The sequence below is a fragment of the Macrobrachium nipponense genome, chromosome 24 (assembly GCF_015104395.2).
Source record: "Macrobrachium nipponense isolate FS-2020 chromosome 24, ASM1510439v2, whole genome shotgun sequence".
In the NCBI taxonomy this organism is placed as follows: domain Eukaryota; kingdom Metazoa; phylum Arthropoda; class Malacostraca; order Decapoda; family Palaemonidae; genus Macrobrachium; species Macrobrachium nipponense.
In genome coordinates, this window is record NC_061091.1 from 65,654,927 (window position 1) to 65,671,739 (window position 16,813).

Sequence of the window (16,813 nt, forward strand, 5' to 3'; positions counted from 1 at the left end):
AAATCCTTTCCTCTGATACTGTTGTTTGAACAGTATACAAAGTGACCCAACACATTTTCTGCCTATTTATAATTAGTACCCTGTTTCAGCAGATGTTCAGCATATTTGGTGATGATTCTGAACCTTCCAAAAGAAAAATGGTTCATAAAATATAAACTACTACAGGCAGCAGTCCTCAGTTATAAGCAGGGCTTCTGTTCTCAGCAGGTGCTCATAAGCAAAAACCGCCATTAACCTAAACTTGGTGATTTATGGTGCTTGTGGTGCCCATATCCGGTTAATGGCGACTCTTTCAGGTGTTATAGCGCCATAACTCTATTATTGGGACCTTATGGCACCAATAACCGGAAATCGGTGTGTTATGGCGGCATAATTTGCTGATTTTATGGCACTAGACAAGCCCCACAAAACTGGATCACCACTAACCGAGTCCTCTGATAACTGGGGACTGACTGTTTTTTTGTTTGTATGGTGTTTTTTCGTTGCATGGAACCAGTGGTTATTCAGCTACGGGACCGATGGCTTTACACGACTTCCGAACCACATCGAGAGTGCACTTCTATCACCAGAAATACACATCTCTCACACCTCAAAGGAATGCCCGAGAGTCGAACTCGCGGCCAACGAGGTGGCACGCCAACACCATACCAACCACGACACTGAGGTACTAGGACTGACTATATGGTGGTAATGGCCCTTGCCTTACAGCAGGGAAATAATCAGAAGGCAGATATGACATCCAACAGTAGTGAAATGTGAATCAGATTAAGGTAATAATTATGGAAAAGAAGCGTGACAGATTTTGGTGAAGATCCTGAATCTATCAAAGAAAATATTCAGCATGTTATTGTGAAGGTCGTGATTTTACTGAAAATAAAAATGTTTAACATGTTGCAGGTGTTTGCTATTCCAAGTGTCTATTCCTTGGGTCCCAGAATGATTTGATATTATTAATCTCATTAGATAAATCCATATCATTCTTTAAGCTTATTTAGTTTAGACAGAGAATACATCTCTATCAGTCATAACTATTATTTCTTTTTACAGAGGCCATGTTCTGTGGCTTAAAGAAATTGCAGTCTCTGTCAGACATATTAATAGTACTACTATATGTAATAGCTCTTTTCAAAATGACTGAAACCAATCATGATAAAAAAGACAAGTATGTACATCTAGCTCTATAAAATTGAGAATTTATGGCGCCACAACAGGATGAGTTCCAATTATTGGCGCCATAAGGGTGCTTATGGACAAGAGACATTATGGGCCATAAACCACTGAGTTTCGGTTAATGGCAGTTTTTGCTTATCGGCACACCCCTGGGAATGGAACCCCCGCCGATAACCGGGGACTGCCCGTACACACTATCTACTATATAAGTGGACCTCAAATTAAGGGTCCATGTGATAAATGCCATTCTTGATACTTCAGTAAACTGGGAGAAAAGATGTTATAGTGTTCAGTTATCAGCCAGTCATCTACGGGTAAACAAAGACTATAAATGATTGAACATCTTTGGAAATATGTAGCTCTATGTGTATTCCATTATGTATGTGGAAGTTAGGGAAAGTATAGTAATCTGTATACATTTTAACTTAAAATATACTCCTGTTTACTTTCTATTATTTTCAATGTATGATAATCATCTCCATAACTGAAAAAATTAACTCACTGTTGCATCATTCTTCACAGAACCTGATGCTGGAAGAAGTGCCAAGGGAAGCTGGAGCCAGCCAAGGAGCATGGCAGCAATACAGTGGCAAGCATTTTCCCTGTCTGCGGTGTGACTACGTGGGCAGGAGGCCAAGCGACTTGGAGTCCCACATGCGCAAGCATACGGGTGAAAAGCCTTTTTCTTGCTCCATTTGCAAGAAGAGCTTTGCTCACAGGAGCACTCTGAAGGATCATGAAAGAGTCCATACTGGAGAAAAACCATACGTTTGTTCTTACTGCCACAGAGGTTTCAACCAGCGAGGGATACTTAGAGCCCATGAACGAGCTAAGCACACAGGAGAGAAACCTTTTGCTTGTTCTCAATGCCCGAGTAGGTTCCCCCAGTTAGCTAATCTCAGGGTTCACGAACGTAGACACCACTCCAGTGCTACACAACAGAATTTTGGTTTAACAAGTGACTTCCAAAATCTTTAATGTTTGCAACGTGACATAAGCAAATTTTGTTGGTTGTACAATTATACGACTGTTTTTCTGGCCCGAGATTCTGCCATACATTATGAGTAAACTAGAAAGTGATTATTTCCAAGTTTTCTGGCAATGAAACAATGAAGAGGATTTCCTCATAACAAAAAGTGACTAACGATATTTGCTTTTGACTTGAAGTTTATTTGTACTACATCTGAGATCTAACGATTGTGAGAAAGTGAAATAGTTCCTCACTCAGGTAGTTCTTAAGATGCTTCACTACTGGTTCATGTTAACTTTGGAATGAAGGACAAGTCAGAAGGAACATGCTCTTTGTAACTTACGTTTCTGTGGAATTCCAAGCTGTATAGAGTCCAGCAATGAGGGTTTTCCTCATTTTTTGAATTGGTGATATTTGCAAAATAGACAAAAATTTCATTTTAAAGTAGTCTGTAGGACATTAGGTGAAGTGTCTTAGAAAAAAAAATTAATCAAAGTTGAAATTTTGTTAAATGCTAATAATTCTGTGAACTTAGGAAGCCAATGAGCTTCCCAAACCTCAGACAAGAGTGGGTGACTCTTTTGTGCAAGGATATACCCTGTGAAACCTAGTGAATGATAGAATAAGTTAGGTAGTTTAAGGGCTACAAAATAATGTAGAGTATTACATAAAAACTGAAATAAAAACCTAAATAAATGCATTTAACCTTTTTCACTTTGTTCATGGTAAATTTCAACCAGAATGTTTTTGAATTTGTTTTGAGTTCAGTAGGTTTATTTTTGTTCAATGTACAGAGTACTAAGTTATTCCATGTATGCACAGGCAGTCCCCAGGTTATGAGGGGTTTCCGTTCCCGGCAGGGCGCTGTAAGCCGAAAATCAGCTTAACCCGAATCACTTTCAGCACTATAAACGCACTCAAGCGCTGAAAAATTGTGGTTAACAATGACATAACCCGAACCTGACATAACTAGGGACCCTGGTTATCGGGGGACTCAATTAATGGCAATCCGGTTTTGCGCCTCATACCTAGTGCCATAAAATTGGTGATTTATGGCGCCATAACGCTCCAAGTTCTAATTAGCAGTGCCATAAGGTGCCAATACTAGAGTTACAGTGCCATAATTTACGGAGGTGCCATTAACCAGTTATCAGCACTATTAACTGGATATTGGCGCCATAAAACACCTAATTTTGGTTAATGGCGGTTTTCGCTTATCAGCACCCTCCAAGAATGGAACTCCCACCGATAACCTGGGACTGCCTGTATTGGTTATTTATAAAATACAGCATACAGGCAGTCCCCCAGTTATCGGTGGACTCGGTTAGTGGCGATCCAGTTTTACGGCGCTTGTCTAGCACCATAAAATCGGCGATTCATGGCACCATAACTGGTTAAGTTTCGGTTATCGGTGCCGACAATCAAGTTATGGTGCCATAGCATACCTAACAGAGGCACCATTAACCAGTTATCGGCACCATTAACTGAAACTTGGCACCATAAACCGCTGAGTTTCGGTTAAAGCCGGTTTTCGCTCATCAGCACCCGGCTGAGAACGGAACCCCGCCAATAACCAGGGACTGCCAGTAGTTCCATTTTATAATAAATGGCACTTTTCCTCCTGAAATTTCCCCTTGAAATGTTCGCTCTAAGTACTTTTATGTCATTTTATTTACTTCAGTTGCTTTAGTTGAATTTACAGTATGTATGTACATATATAAATAATTCAATATTTATCAACATGGGTTAAAACATTTTGGAAATGTTTTATTTTTTCTTTGCAGCCGAGTTATTGTATTGATACAACTCACTGATGTTCCTGAACTGAAACTAACATTACGTATATACATTTCGTTGTTTATATTTTATATGACACTTTAAGTTTTTCCACTGGACATCAACACATTAGTGTCTATGACTTACAGTAATAAATGGTTCCCATCCAGACTTCATTTTTACCACTCATTTTCATTCTGCAATGGTATTAAACACAACTGGTAAAATTTCTGTGCTACCTGAGAGCGTGTGAAAATGTCCCAGACTAACTGGATGTAAAGTACTACAGGCAGTCCCCCCCCCCCCCCCTCCCCCCCCCCCTTCTCAGCAGAGGTTCTGTTCTCGGCGGGCTGCTGATAAGTGAAAACTGCCATTAACTGAAACTCAGCGTTTCATGGTGCTTATGACGCCAAGTTTCGGTTAATGGTGCCCCTGGTAGGTATGTTATGACACCATAACTCTTATTATCAGAACCTTATGGCGCCGATAACTGAAACGTGGCCCATTATGGCGCCATAAATTGCCGATTTTATGACACTAGATGTTAGAACTACAGTACTATTCTGCGGCGGCCTCGACTATGGCAGTTGTGTTTTTTCTTTGCAGTTTTACCTCCTGAACAAGATTTTTAATTAATATTTATTCAAACAACTGTAATTAACCCCCAGGGGCCAGTACTAAACACAGAGAAATACATTGGACGCCTCAATCCCTAGTGGATGTCGTATCCACGGTTACGTTCCTTGCAGTCTGTGTGGAACTATTCTGTAGAATTACCCACTAGACAAGCGCCATAAAGCCGGATCATCGTTAACCGACTGCCTGTAGTACTTGTTTACAACCATCACCTGAAACTTCTCTGAGGTAATGTCTATGATCTTAGATAGAAGTAAAAAGTAACAATACAAACAATGATATAGTGCAGCAGTACTGTGATGATGTTATTTATTTCCCACAAAAATGAAATGGTGAGGATTACTCCACTGATTTCAAAGGAAGCTGGCAGTCTTATGATTTAGATGTGGTGTCAGTGTTTTGACAATAGTTGAATAAGTTGTTTATATCTCATTCGTGAGAGGACTTTCTTTGAGAGAGAGAGAGAGAGAGAGAGAGAGAGAGAGAGAGAGAGAGAGAGAGAGAGAGAGAGAGAGAGAGAGAGAGAGAGAGAGAGAGAGAGAGAGAGAGAAGTAATATACAAATTATTTGGAGGCAGCAGTTTAACACATTCTTTACCTAAAAATCTGTTATAATATGAAATTCACAAATAATAAAAGAATGTGATCCTGAGCTCTTCATCTCAAGAAAGTCATTTAGACGGCTTAATATGACTACAAATGTATAACTACTCACCCGCTCATGGAGAGAGAAAAAAATATAAGGAAAAGAATGTGACATTGCATGAGTATGTAAGGAGAGTAAAGTAATTGCTGCATTATATTTCTTTTACCATATGAATTTTTAATCAGAAAGATAAGCCGAACGTTAGGTAAGATTGTACATCATAAATTTCCCTGAGGTATAGACAGGAAGAGGGAAATCCCAAGAAACGAGCACAAGAAAACAACCTTGCAATGACTGAAAGAAATAGTCTATTTTAAATGCTTAATTGCAGCATTCAACCCCCTTATAGCCTCCATTTTTGTTGCACATAAAATTTTAACATTCTCTTGTGTTTCTGCAGAAATATACTGTTATTTCACTTTGCCTGCGATAAATATTTTTTTTTCATCCATGTATTTTATTTTTCCAAGTGAGGAAAAAGAAACCACTTATGGGCTCTGTACAAACCAGAGAAGCACGTGACTTCCCCTAGAAAACTAAATCTCCGCCTCGAGACCAGCACTGCGAGAACTTGCATTTGCCACACCTGGTCAAAATGCGTTTTTTGGCCTCAAACGCTCATTCGCCAACTAAACTATTGAGGGAAATGAGGCGAATGTAAGTTCGGGCACTGTAAAGTCAACCACATGGCCTCTATACATAAGTATTTTTTATACGAATGTAAGTTCTCGCTTTTCAGAGTTCTCATGGCGACGCGAGCGAGAACTTACTTTCACCACTGAAGTAACTTGAGTCATGCGTCAGCCAATGGCGTGCGAGCTACCCGCCACAGCTGAGCGGAGCGTCGCTTTGTAAACAACTCTCCTTCGCTCTTCTTTGCGTCTGTTTTTTTACACAGTATTCGTGTTTTTTGGGTTTTTCTTTCGTTATAAGCAATGGCTGAACAGTACAGTGACACTGCGAGTGATAGAGACACAGAGGATAAAGGCTTGCAAGCAAGTGACCCCACGCCACCGGCGCGTAAGAAGTAGTAGTAAGTGGGATAGGGCTTTGAAACGGCTCCCTTGCTTGTTTTATTCCTCCTTTGTTTGTGTTAGAGTTTTTTCTTCTCTCTGAAATACCATATTTCTTTTATAAAATCTTTAATATTCTCCACTTAGATCTCAGTAGATTTACCAATAAGAGTATATTTGCTACTGATTCCTCTTTATTTTCTTGATAGGGTTGCTGCATAAAGCGATATCTATTTCTAATCTCATTGTATGCTGGACAGTAAAGTAAGAAATGTTCTAAATTTTCATTTTATTCCTCACAGCATAAACATTTTGTATCTTCTCCTTTTATCCTATTTCTATCATTTAATCCTAGTATACCTAGTCTGGCCCTACTGATCAGCATTGTTTTTTCAGTGTTGTCATACCAGATTTATTCTCTTATGTTTTCTTTATATTTTCTGTAGATTCTTAACTTGACTTTTCATTCATTTCTTTCTGCCATGCTTTTCTGTCCCAATTGTTTATTATTTCTCTTAACTGTTTGTCTTTAACTTCTTCAATTTTACTTAAGTTTATGTTTAGTTCTTTCATATACTCTTTTTACTTGCATTATCCATGTTTTTTTTTCATACTGATCCATGGTTATCTCATATAGGAGCCTATTTCCACCACTCTTCAGTGTATGTTTCAGGTAGAAGAGTTTATTCTTGATATCTCTTGAGTGGCAGGAAGAGGCCCCTATTTCAGACCTTAATGCACAACTTGCTGTGTAACTTGGCGCTTTCAAAATGCCCTATATACTTGATTGTCAATCTTCTGAAATTCATTTATAGTTTTCTTGTCAAGTTTTATGACTTCCACGGCATACATGAATGATGGCATCGCTAGTCCTTTCTAGTAAAATTTTCCTTTTTTACTCGGCTACAGCTTTTATTGATGACTGCATTAGCCATATTTCTTCTTGCTTTCTTGTCTTTAACCCTCTTTTGATTATCTTCTCTAGGTTATTTGCTTTTGCTTCACTCATTGTTTCTGCCAACTGGGTAAGATCGCCTTTTCTGTCTTGTTGGCTTACTTTATACTCTATATATCCAAGGTATTTCCTGGTAGACTCTTCTGTAACTTTCAAATATTTGATTTCTTTTGTTTAATTTCTAAATGTTTTCCTTACTTTAGTGTTCATTCTGAATTGAACCTTTATGAGGTGATGGTCTGATAGGTCATATTCATATTTTCCTTCATCTATCTCCATACATTCATAGTTTTTATACATATTTTGGTTGACAAGGGCAAAGTGTATAGCTCTGTTCTGATCTCCTCTACTCCAGGTTATCTCTCCTTTGCAGCTGGGATCTCCATTTAATAGCGATAGGTCATATTTTTCCATTAGGTCCATAACGTATTTTCCATTTTGGTCAAGTTCTTGTGTCCCTATGAAACCTAAATGCCCATTGAAATCCCCAAGGACAATCACAGGCAGGTCTGTGGCTTTCTCTATTGCTACATGTAAGGCGCTTATTATTCGTTTATTTCTTTCTTTATCACTAGTTGACATGTAGACTAGAATTAGGTTAAATATTGCTGTTCTATAATTAACCTTTACTGTTAGAATATCTTTGTGTTCCGACTTTAATTTTTCCATCTGGATCTCTCCTTTGGTTCTATACATTATTAGTAGACCTCCTCCTTTGGTGTCGTCTTCATCTCTCATTGAGTCTACCACTCTGAGGCTTGTTAGGAATAGTAATTTTTGCTGTTTAAGGGTTTTTCAGTGACATAATTGTGTTTTCTTTTGTTATCTCCACTAGCTCGATTATTTTTGCTTTTGTCAGTCCTTGGGTGTTTATGAGCTTTATTTCAAGATTTCTTGATGTTTCTTCTGTCTTGCTCACTGTCTTTTCACTTTCTCTATTTACAAAATTGCTTCTACCATCTAACCATTTATCTATCATTTGCGAACAACTTTTTTCTTCTAGGTCTCATAGTCTGAGATTGTTACTAAAGTTACTTCCTTCACCTACCTGCCCTAAACTAATTTCCCTTCTTCTACTTCCTACCTCAAGAGTTCTTAACATTACTACTAGATATTCTATTTTCTCTTAACTCTAAATTATTTACACTCCTAAAAATATTATTACTCTCTATCTCTAAATTATTTACATTTCTATCTATTTTATATTTTCCTACATCTAACTCATTTACACTTCTAACAATTGTATTGTTTCTATCTATATTCCCCTGGACTTCCTTTTTAGAGCATTCTAGTCGTCTGAAAGTTTTCCCTTCTCTTCAGCTCTCCCTTACTTATAAACCATCCCTCCTCTTTGTTATCCTGCTTTTTCTTTAATTCAGATCTTAATATGGTATCTTTTTCCATTTCTTTAGCAATCATGTCTGGTAAGCACAAAGGAACGCCAAGATGTCGTTCGTGTCCTTTAACAGCATACAGTGGACGATAGCGATAACAATCCAAATTTTGTTGTTAGTAAGGAACAGCATCTCGGTAGTGACAATGATTCACCTGAAAAAGTGCAGGGTAATGGAAAAAAGCAAAAGAAAATTCTTGCAAAGAAAGTAAAAGGTTCTGCGAAAACGAGTGTTGGGGGTGGTGTTGGGGATGGCGACGCCTCTGTTCGGATAGTGAATTTGGTAATGGTAATGAAAGTCCCCAAAAAGAAAGGGGTGAGCCTAGTGTTGGTGATGCGAGTGGTGGTGTAGGGGAAGGAATCATAGGTTCGTCAACCAGTGATGCAGTGATGCCGAGTGGTGGTAATGTTAGTGATTCGAGTGACAATGATGATGTTATTGTTGGTGATGGTAGGCAAAAGCGTAAAGTACGTAAACAAGGACGTAAAGCAGAGGTTCACGAAAGCGAGCGGCCTCGTAATGTGTCCAAAAGAAAGCGCAATTCAGGTTTGGAATATATTAGTGTTACAACAAAGAAGTTAATGCCAGCTAGGAAAGTAGGCCCAGCGTGTAGAGATGGTTGTTATGATAAAATTGGGAGAGATAATATTGAAGAAATTCATAAGTGTTTTTGGGGTATTGGGAATGACGACAGGCAGAACGAATACTTAATGAGGTGTGTAAGTGAGGTTGCTTTCAAGCGCAAGTATACAAAAAAGGACGTGTCTAAGAGGCCGGCCAAGCTTGTGTATACAGTGACTCATGCAAGCACGGATTATGAGGTCTGCCGGGAAGGATTTATGAACATCTTTGACATTAAACGAGGAAAACTCGACTTGATTGTAAGGAAAATTCGTGAGGCAAGGGCGGCATCCGGTGTCATACCTCAGGACCAAAGGGGCAAGACAGTGCCACCAGTGAACAAGATTGCCGGTCCCAAGTTGCAAGCAGTCCATGAATTTATTGGTGATCTACCTGTTGTGTCAAGTCATTACACTCGTGCTAAGGCACCTTTACGCCAGTATCTTCCGGCAGGGGGTTCCATTGCTGGGGTATATGCTGAATTCCAGGTGTGGATGGCTTTAAACCATCCCGATGTTCAAGTTGTATCCGAGAAGTTCTTTCGTACAATTTTTACCACTAATTACGACGTCGAATTTGCTCCCCCTAGAACCGATGAGTGTCATTTCTGTTCCGAGATTGATGTCAAGATTGGAGCACTGAAAAATGCCACCACTGAAAGGAAGTCAAGGAAAGAACAACACTTGAAAATAATAAGGAGAAACACTTGCAGGACGCCACAGCTGCCAAGGCAATGCTGAATGCTCCTCTTAACACCCATCCTATGGATCCACAATTCCGAGCCATTGCAATTGACCTGCAGCAGCAGCAATTATGTCCTAAGATGCCTGTAAATAGGGCCTACTACACCAGCAAACTGTGGTTTCGGAACTTCTGCATTTATGACATCACAAACAACAAGGCGAACATGTTTGCTTGGGATGAGACATCAGGCAGTCGAGGGCCAAATGAGATTGCAAGCTGCATCTTGCGCTGGTTGCAGCATGTTAGGGAGACAGAGGGGAGGACTGTGACCAAACTTCGGATCTTCGCAGACAACTGCGGTGGCCAAAATAAAAATATCTTTATTATTTTGTTATTCTTGCAACAGATTCAGCAGAATCTTTTAAAGAGGGTGGACATCATCTTTTTAGTAAGTGGCCACTCTTTTATGCACTGTGATCGTTCTTTTGGGATCGTGGAAAAGGTGTACAAGGCCCAAGCATACATTTGCAGTATTCCACAATACATTCAACTACTTAAGAAGTCCTGCAAGAAGAATGCATACACTGTTTTTGAAATGGAGAGGTCGCATTTCTTTGATTTTAAGGCACTTGAGGCGCACATTACCAACAGGTCAAAAGGAAAAGGTTTCTCTGAGGGCAAGCAGTTTGTCTTAAAGGAAAAGTACCATGAAGGATTCTTCATCAAGAATCATTACAGGTTTGAAGATGTAGACATGACCTACATTGACCTACGTGAAGGTCGACAATCTGCAATGCAACTGGGTCGTAGAAGGCCCCCTCAGGATGAGTGCCTTATGCTAGCCAGGGCCCCCCCTCTCGTTTAAATATCCCACAGAGATGAAGTTAAAGAAGAAAAAAATAAAGTCGCTCAGGTCCATTATATGCATGATACCTTTCCCTGATGCACAAGAGTGGTTTACTGCTTTACTAGAAAGGCAGGATGTACTGCACAGTGGTTCTCTTGGTGAGCAGGAAGGAGTAGACTCTGATGACTTATTATCAGAGGATGACGAGAACCCAGGCAACACTCTGCTTACTGAGGCCTCCGTACTCTTTGCTTCTGAAGATGTCGTAAAGCAGGAGGCAAAAGAAAGCGACGAGCACCCGACTAATCCTTCCCTGCCTGCCTACATGACGACGACTATGGACCGAACTTGGACTAGGAGAACGACATACACTATGAAGAAGAGGATGGTGAGTGTTCAGAATAAAATTCTTAGGTTATTAATGGGTTGGGGGGGGGGGGCCGCCCAGGAAGGAGTCTTTCATAGGTACAGGTAACTAGCTTAATGTTTGTATTATTATTATTATTATTATTATTATTATTATTATTATTATTATAATTTCCTTGCATTATTATTATTAATAATATTGTATTCTTTATTATTGTCACAACATAGACATGCATTTTGGTACTGTGGAAGACCTGCATTACCCCACTGGTAGTAATAAAAAAAACTGATACCTGCTAGCTGCTAGTAGGAGCTACTAGAAATAATACTAACAAAAACTGACTGTTATTAAAGAAAGACGTTCTACTTACCTGAGACAGTTTAATTTTTTATGGTTTATACAAAATTGTTTCTTGGTCACAACTGCTGCTAGTAGCAAGTAGCAAGTAGCTTACACATAAAAACACACCCAGACAATGACTCTTATACTTACTTATGACTGCTTCAGTTTTGCATTTTTTACTATTGTTCACTACTAGTAGGAACTAGTAGCAAGTAGCAGATATCTGCTACTTGCTACTAGTTCCTACTAGTATACACAAATACACAACCTGGTAAGAAAGACATTTTACTAACCTGAGAAGACAGTTTTATTAGCTTAGTTTAGAATTTTTTGTTCAAAAAAACTTTTTTATTAAGTGCTACTTGTAGGAACAAGTAGCAAGTATCAAACATAAACAAAACGTCAACTTGAGATAGTTACTACTATCTAATTGCATGCTGTAACTATACAAACTATTATTTTGGAATTTTTTTGGGAATACCATTATTATTAGTGATTTCCTATTACTTGCTACTAGTAGCAAGTAGTAGGAAATTCTTACCATATTAACTTTTCTGGAAGCAAAATACATCTAAAACATTATAAGATTACATTTTAGCAGTTTCGGAATCCTAATGATGCCCATAAACACACGAGTATTAATAATATCCAAATTTGCTACTTGTAGGTGCCTCTTAGACACTTCTAGTAGCAAATGAAAAATCTGAAAATCGTATCTGGGCTACTGAAAGCAATGCACTATGACTAAGTAACAAATTTACAATTGAAAATTAACTTGTTGACTATTTAAGCGGTGAAGAAACGTGTTCAAAGTGTTTCAAATGCCAAAAAATGCCTTAGCAAATTTAGTTACTACTACTTAATAGCTTCTAGTAGCTAAGTTGTGAAGTCTAATTATTTTTACTAGTCTAGCATTAAAGTACATGAAATTTGGAAAATTTTGATATAAGAATTTTTTCTGATATAAAGTGATCAACAGTATCAATATTCCCAATTAGAAAGACTATAAAGTGATTTTACCTCAGGAAACTAGCAAGGAATTTGGAAGAGAGCCTGAAGGATGAGGGAGGCAGACCAATGCTTAAATAACACTTGCTCACTGCCAGAACTCACTATAAAGGATTCATCAGGATGTCAGAATCCAAACACTGCATATGGCATTCACGAGAAATGCGGTACATATTCATATTCAATGGCATTATTGGAAAAGGCAATTTTGACTTTCATGCTGTAGAATTCATTAACTGGAATGAGTGAGCATCATTTGACTGATGCTTACCGACAGTAGCTATATGGAAGACCAAACCTGTAAGACTCTTCTTCCAGAAACTTGCAATCTTTTACCATTCCTTTTAACAGTGACAAATACTGTACAGTAGTAGTAGTATGTGTATTCTTGATGCACAAAATAAATGCATCCTAGGCAATTACCCATTAGTGTGCAGTAATCCCTGGAGTACAATTCATTTGCTTGAAGTAACTGCTTTAGAAAAGTAGAATCTAGTTTAAAAGTGTGTGTCTTATTCTCAACAAATTAGGTAAATGAGGGATTAGATGACTATTACGTTTCTGGAGTACATAGAACTAGGCTATGTGTTTAGTGTATTGTAGTAGTCAGCATCTAAAATAACTGCACATTTTAACAACTTCGATAACTAACTTTCTGATTCATCTCACACAGATGTCACTGGTGAGCCCTCCTGATGGTACGGGCGAAGGAGGAACAGAGGATGTGGAAACCAGGGGGATCAAGATTTTCCAGTGTCCCTACTGCAGTTACTCCAGCAACTTCTCTTGCAAGCTGACTAGTCACATGTACAAACATACTGGAGAGAGGCCCCACTCCTGCGATTTCTGCTCGGCCAAGTTCTCTCACAAGGGGGATCTCAACCGGCACATGAGGATCCATACAGGAGAGAAGCCCTACGAGTGTTCATTCTGTCCCCAGAGCTTCAACCAGACTGCTACCCTCAAGAGGCATGAACGAATTCACACAGGGGAAAGACCTTACGGGTGTGAGATGTGTCCCTATCGAGGAGTAACAAAAGCATCGGTGTTAAATCATAAACGGAGGGAGCATGGCTATTTGGCTTGAGAAACTTTGGTCAAGGAGAGGCATTAAGTTTATGAGGGGAAGAACAATTGTATATATACATAATACTTTTAATAGAAAATTATTTTTATCAATAAAGGAAGTTACTCCTGTTTTACAATGACTTTTAACTGAAGTAACAAACCATGACAATAATTTTTGGTAGGGAGGCACCTTAATAAGACTGTACCTGGATAGACCAAGAAAACCCATTATTATAGCCCTTAGAATCTCCAGATAATTTAGAGACTTCACATCTATTCCACAGTACAGTCCAAATTGAAAATGTGATTAGATGTTTGTACATTTGGAAATTATTTGTAAATCTGAGAATATAAACTGTATTTGAGAAAACAATGAAGGTGTATTATTCTGTTACCATAGTACTGCTTTCAGAAGCAGTGACAAAAAATATAGATGTGAGTTTAATGGACTAAAATCCACGCTGTAATGTGCACAAATAAAGAGTACCTCTGTCAATGATTATCTTTTTTTATTGAATGTGTATTTTAACACACATCCTTTCAGCACTGATTTATCTGTAACGGGATCAGAAAATTGATTTCATGGTGTATCATACTGTACTCTCTTCTCTAAGGAAGCTATCTTTTTCCCCAAACTGATCCTGAGTGGGTAAGGATAAGGACTGAGGTTAGGCCCAAGAAAAAGCCATTCCACTTTTGTTGACATGTAGTGAATTGTGCATATACTACTTGATACTTAGCTGTAGTGATCTGCTTCTTGGGTATTATATATTATATATATAATATATATATATATATATATATTATATATATATATATATATATATTATTATTATATTATTATCACAAATTGCCAGCACCATCCATCTTGACTCAGCCTACCCAAATCAAGTTACTATGTCAAGAACACAATTTACTGTTTAGGTTAACAAGACCAGAACAGGTGTTTATGGAAACAAGTTCAGAGATGTTCCCCTGATACTTCCACCCCAGTTGCTTCTATTGATTTGTTAGTCAACTGTCGTAGGTCATATCTGGGTCAGAGAGAGGTGTGAGGCTGAGTTGGAAATGTTGATATTTTTCAGTACTAGCAACTGAATAACAACCTGCACGGTATGTGCTTTCCTCTGTCATTATGTCTTCAGGTTTCCAGTGAGCATTAGAAAACACATGAGACTAACAGGAAAGGGAAAGATGTTTACAACCATAAATCATGTATAGACTGATATACAATTTTATAAGGTATTTCATTATCACTACTCCACAATTTTGAATAATGAGATTGCAACCCATTTCTCACAGGTGACGATGCCGACAGTTCCCTTGGAATACTGTTCGGTACGAGGTGTGATGTCAGATAACATCCCAGTCAAGAGGCACAAGTGTCCATATTGTGAATATTCCACGGACATTGCAAGCAACCTGAGTAACCACGTCCGCATGCACACGGGGGAGAAACCCTTCAGTTGTTCTTACTGCTCCCTCCGCTTCTCCCACAGGAGTAATCTGAAGAGCCACATTCGAACCCACACAGGAGAGAAGCCTTACGCGTGTTCTCTTTGCTCCTACAGAACGAACCGCAGCACCACCCTGAAGACTCATGTTTTCAGATTTCATAGTATGGATGCAAATCTAGAAGCCAGGCCATCAAGCTATTCATGAATGATCCTTGGAGCAAAGATGGTCAATATGCAGGTAATCTGAGTATCCAGTGGAGTCCATTCATCTGGAAATTTTTTTGTGGTTTTATAAAGTGAGGATGTTATTTAAAATTTGGTTTGCTCAAGTTTTCAGTGACTATTACCAAAGCAGTCACTGAACATAAACAGTATCATAATTGGTGCATGTCATATTTCTACAATTCATAAAGTTCTATGCAAAAAGCAAACTTAGAGAGGACAGTGAGTCATGTTCCCCACTGAAATACAAGCTTCTAGGAGATGGCTACACAGGATTAAATCATAATAACCAATGGTGAATGAAATAGTGCTGGCATATACTACTGCATTTTCCAGGCCAGCACTTGTCACTGGTGAAAAATGAAAATAGCACATGTCCCAGAACATCACAGTACATACTTTGAAGAACTCTAATCACCATAGCTCTAAACTCATTTGAGGCACAATAAAAAGCAACACTTGCTTACTGCTCAAAGGGTGATCAATTCTAAACTCAAACATGTTTCTGGTATGAACACTGGCTGTCAGGAAACAAGCATTTAAGGTGCGTTCACACGGTCGAACAATGTCCGACGGACAAACACTGTTACCAATTAACAATTGTCTGCCGGTCTTTGCCTTGTGAGCAGAGTAAAAACAGTGATATACAACCTTATCTGGTACCACTGTTTGTTACCAGATCTACTTCCATCGTCTCAGTGCTTATGACGTCATCCTGCTTCACTTATGATATGGTAACAGTGTTTGTCCGTCGGGCATTGTTCGACCGTGTGGACGCACCTTAAGATTCAAGGTACTTCTGTGACTTCAACATGAACTTTCAGCAATCTTAAGACAGCAATACTGGCACATTCATAAATACACAAAAACTTTACCTTAAAGAATGAATGTCTGCATGTAAGTTCATACGTTGAGCTAGGCTACAATATGAGGTTTCACAGCCTAGATTATTCTAGTTAGGCTACAAAATGTTGGAAAAGTTTGATGCTGTATGAGTATTTTAATAGATTAACTAGAATATAGTGGACCCCCCATATTTGTGGGGGGATGCATACCAGACCCGGCTGCAAATAGCTAAAATCCGCCAATACTTAGAACCCCTATGGAAATGAAAATGCTTCAAACTGCCTCGTATTTTGTTAGTTCAAACTCAAGAAAAACCCATAAAAAATTATTATAACTGGTTTTTCTAAGTTTTATCACAAAGTGCATTTAATTGTGAAACATAAAAATTCAGTCATTTGTGGAAAAATACCACAAATCTGCGAATTTCCCACAAATAATAGGTAGATATGACCCAAGGAGAAATCTGTGAAATTCAGATTGAAGGCCAAGTCATGGGACATATGAGGTCATTCAGCGTTGAAAGGGAAATTGAGGGTAAAACGTCACCAAGCTGTAAAAATGAGGAAAACCTCAAAGCAGTTGCACTATGAAACAATTGTTAGGAGAGGGCCAAGGAAAGTAAGCTGGATGAGAGAATATGAATGGAGGTACAGCAAAAGGAATGAAAGGGGTTGCAGCTAGGAGCCAAAGTGATGCTACAAAGAACCTTAAGTACGTGATGCCCACACGGCACTATGTGTCGGGTGCACTGATGGCACTACCACCTACAGGGAATATATTAATTATGATAAT

The 16,813-nt window shown here is 38.7% G+C and overlaps 2 protein-coding genes across 10 annotated transcripts in view; both read left to right on the forward strand.

The window, feature by feature from the left end:
• The window catches only part of LOC135205709 (myoneurin-like), a 406,587-nt gene that overhangs the window by 230,985 nt on the left and 158,789 nt on the right, over positions 1-16,813 (forward strand). Inside the window, exon 6 of one of the 8 annotated variants that reach the window (XM_064236737.1) lies at positions 14,799-15,191. The exons of 6 other annotated variants lie outside the window; for them this stretch is intronic. In XM_064236737.1, coding sequence (XP_064092807.1) covers positions 14,799-15,158 — 360 coding nt within the window. In that variant the 3' untranslated portion in view covers positions 15,159-15,191. Of the gene's footprint in view, positions 1-1,692; positions 2,235-14,798; positions 15,192-16,813 lie in introns of those variants that run through there. One more of the 8 variants, XM_064236718.1, reaches the window with a different exon arrangement.
• LOC135205710 (zinc finger protein 732-like) lies at positions 6,035-14,165 on the forward strand. Of its 2 annotated transcripts, XM_064236773.1 has the most exons (3): positions 6,035-6,230; positions 8,578-11,099; positions 13,102-14,165. In XM_064236773.1, exons 2-3 carry the CDS (start codon positions 10,743-10,745, stop codon positions 13,513-13,515), a joined length of 771 nt encoding a protein of 256 aa, XP_064092843.1. In that variant the 5' UTR covers positions 6,035-6,230; positions 8,578-10,742; the 3' UTR covers positions 13,516-14,165. The 2 variants fall into 2 exon arrangements, with proteins under 2 accessions (XP_064092843.1, XP_064092841.1); XM_064236771.1 differs by lacking the exon at positions 13,102-14,165 and having other exon boundaries at positions 8,578-10,746.

Excerpts from the sequence above, each read along its gene's own strand:
- LOC135205710 (XM_064236771.1), top strand. The coding sequence starts at position 8,949 with ATGCCGAGTGGTGGTAATGTTAGTGATTCGAGTGACAATGATGATGTT.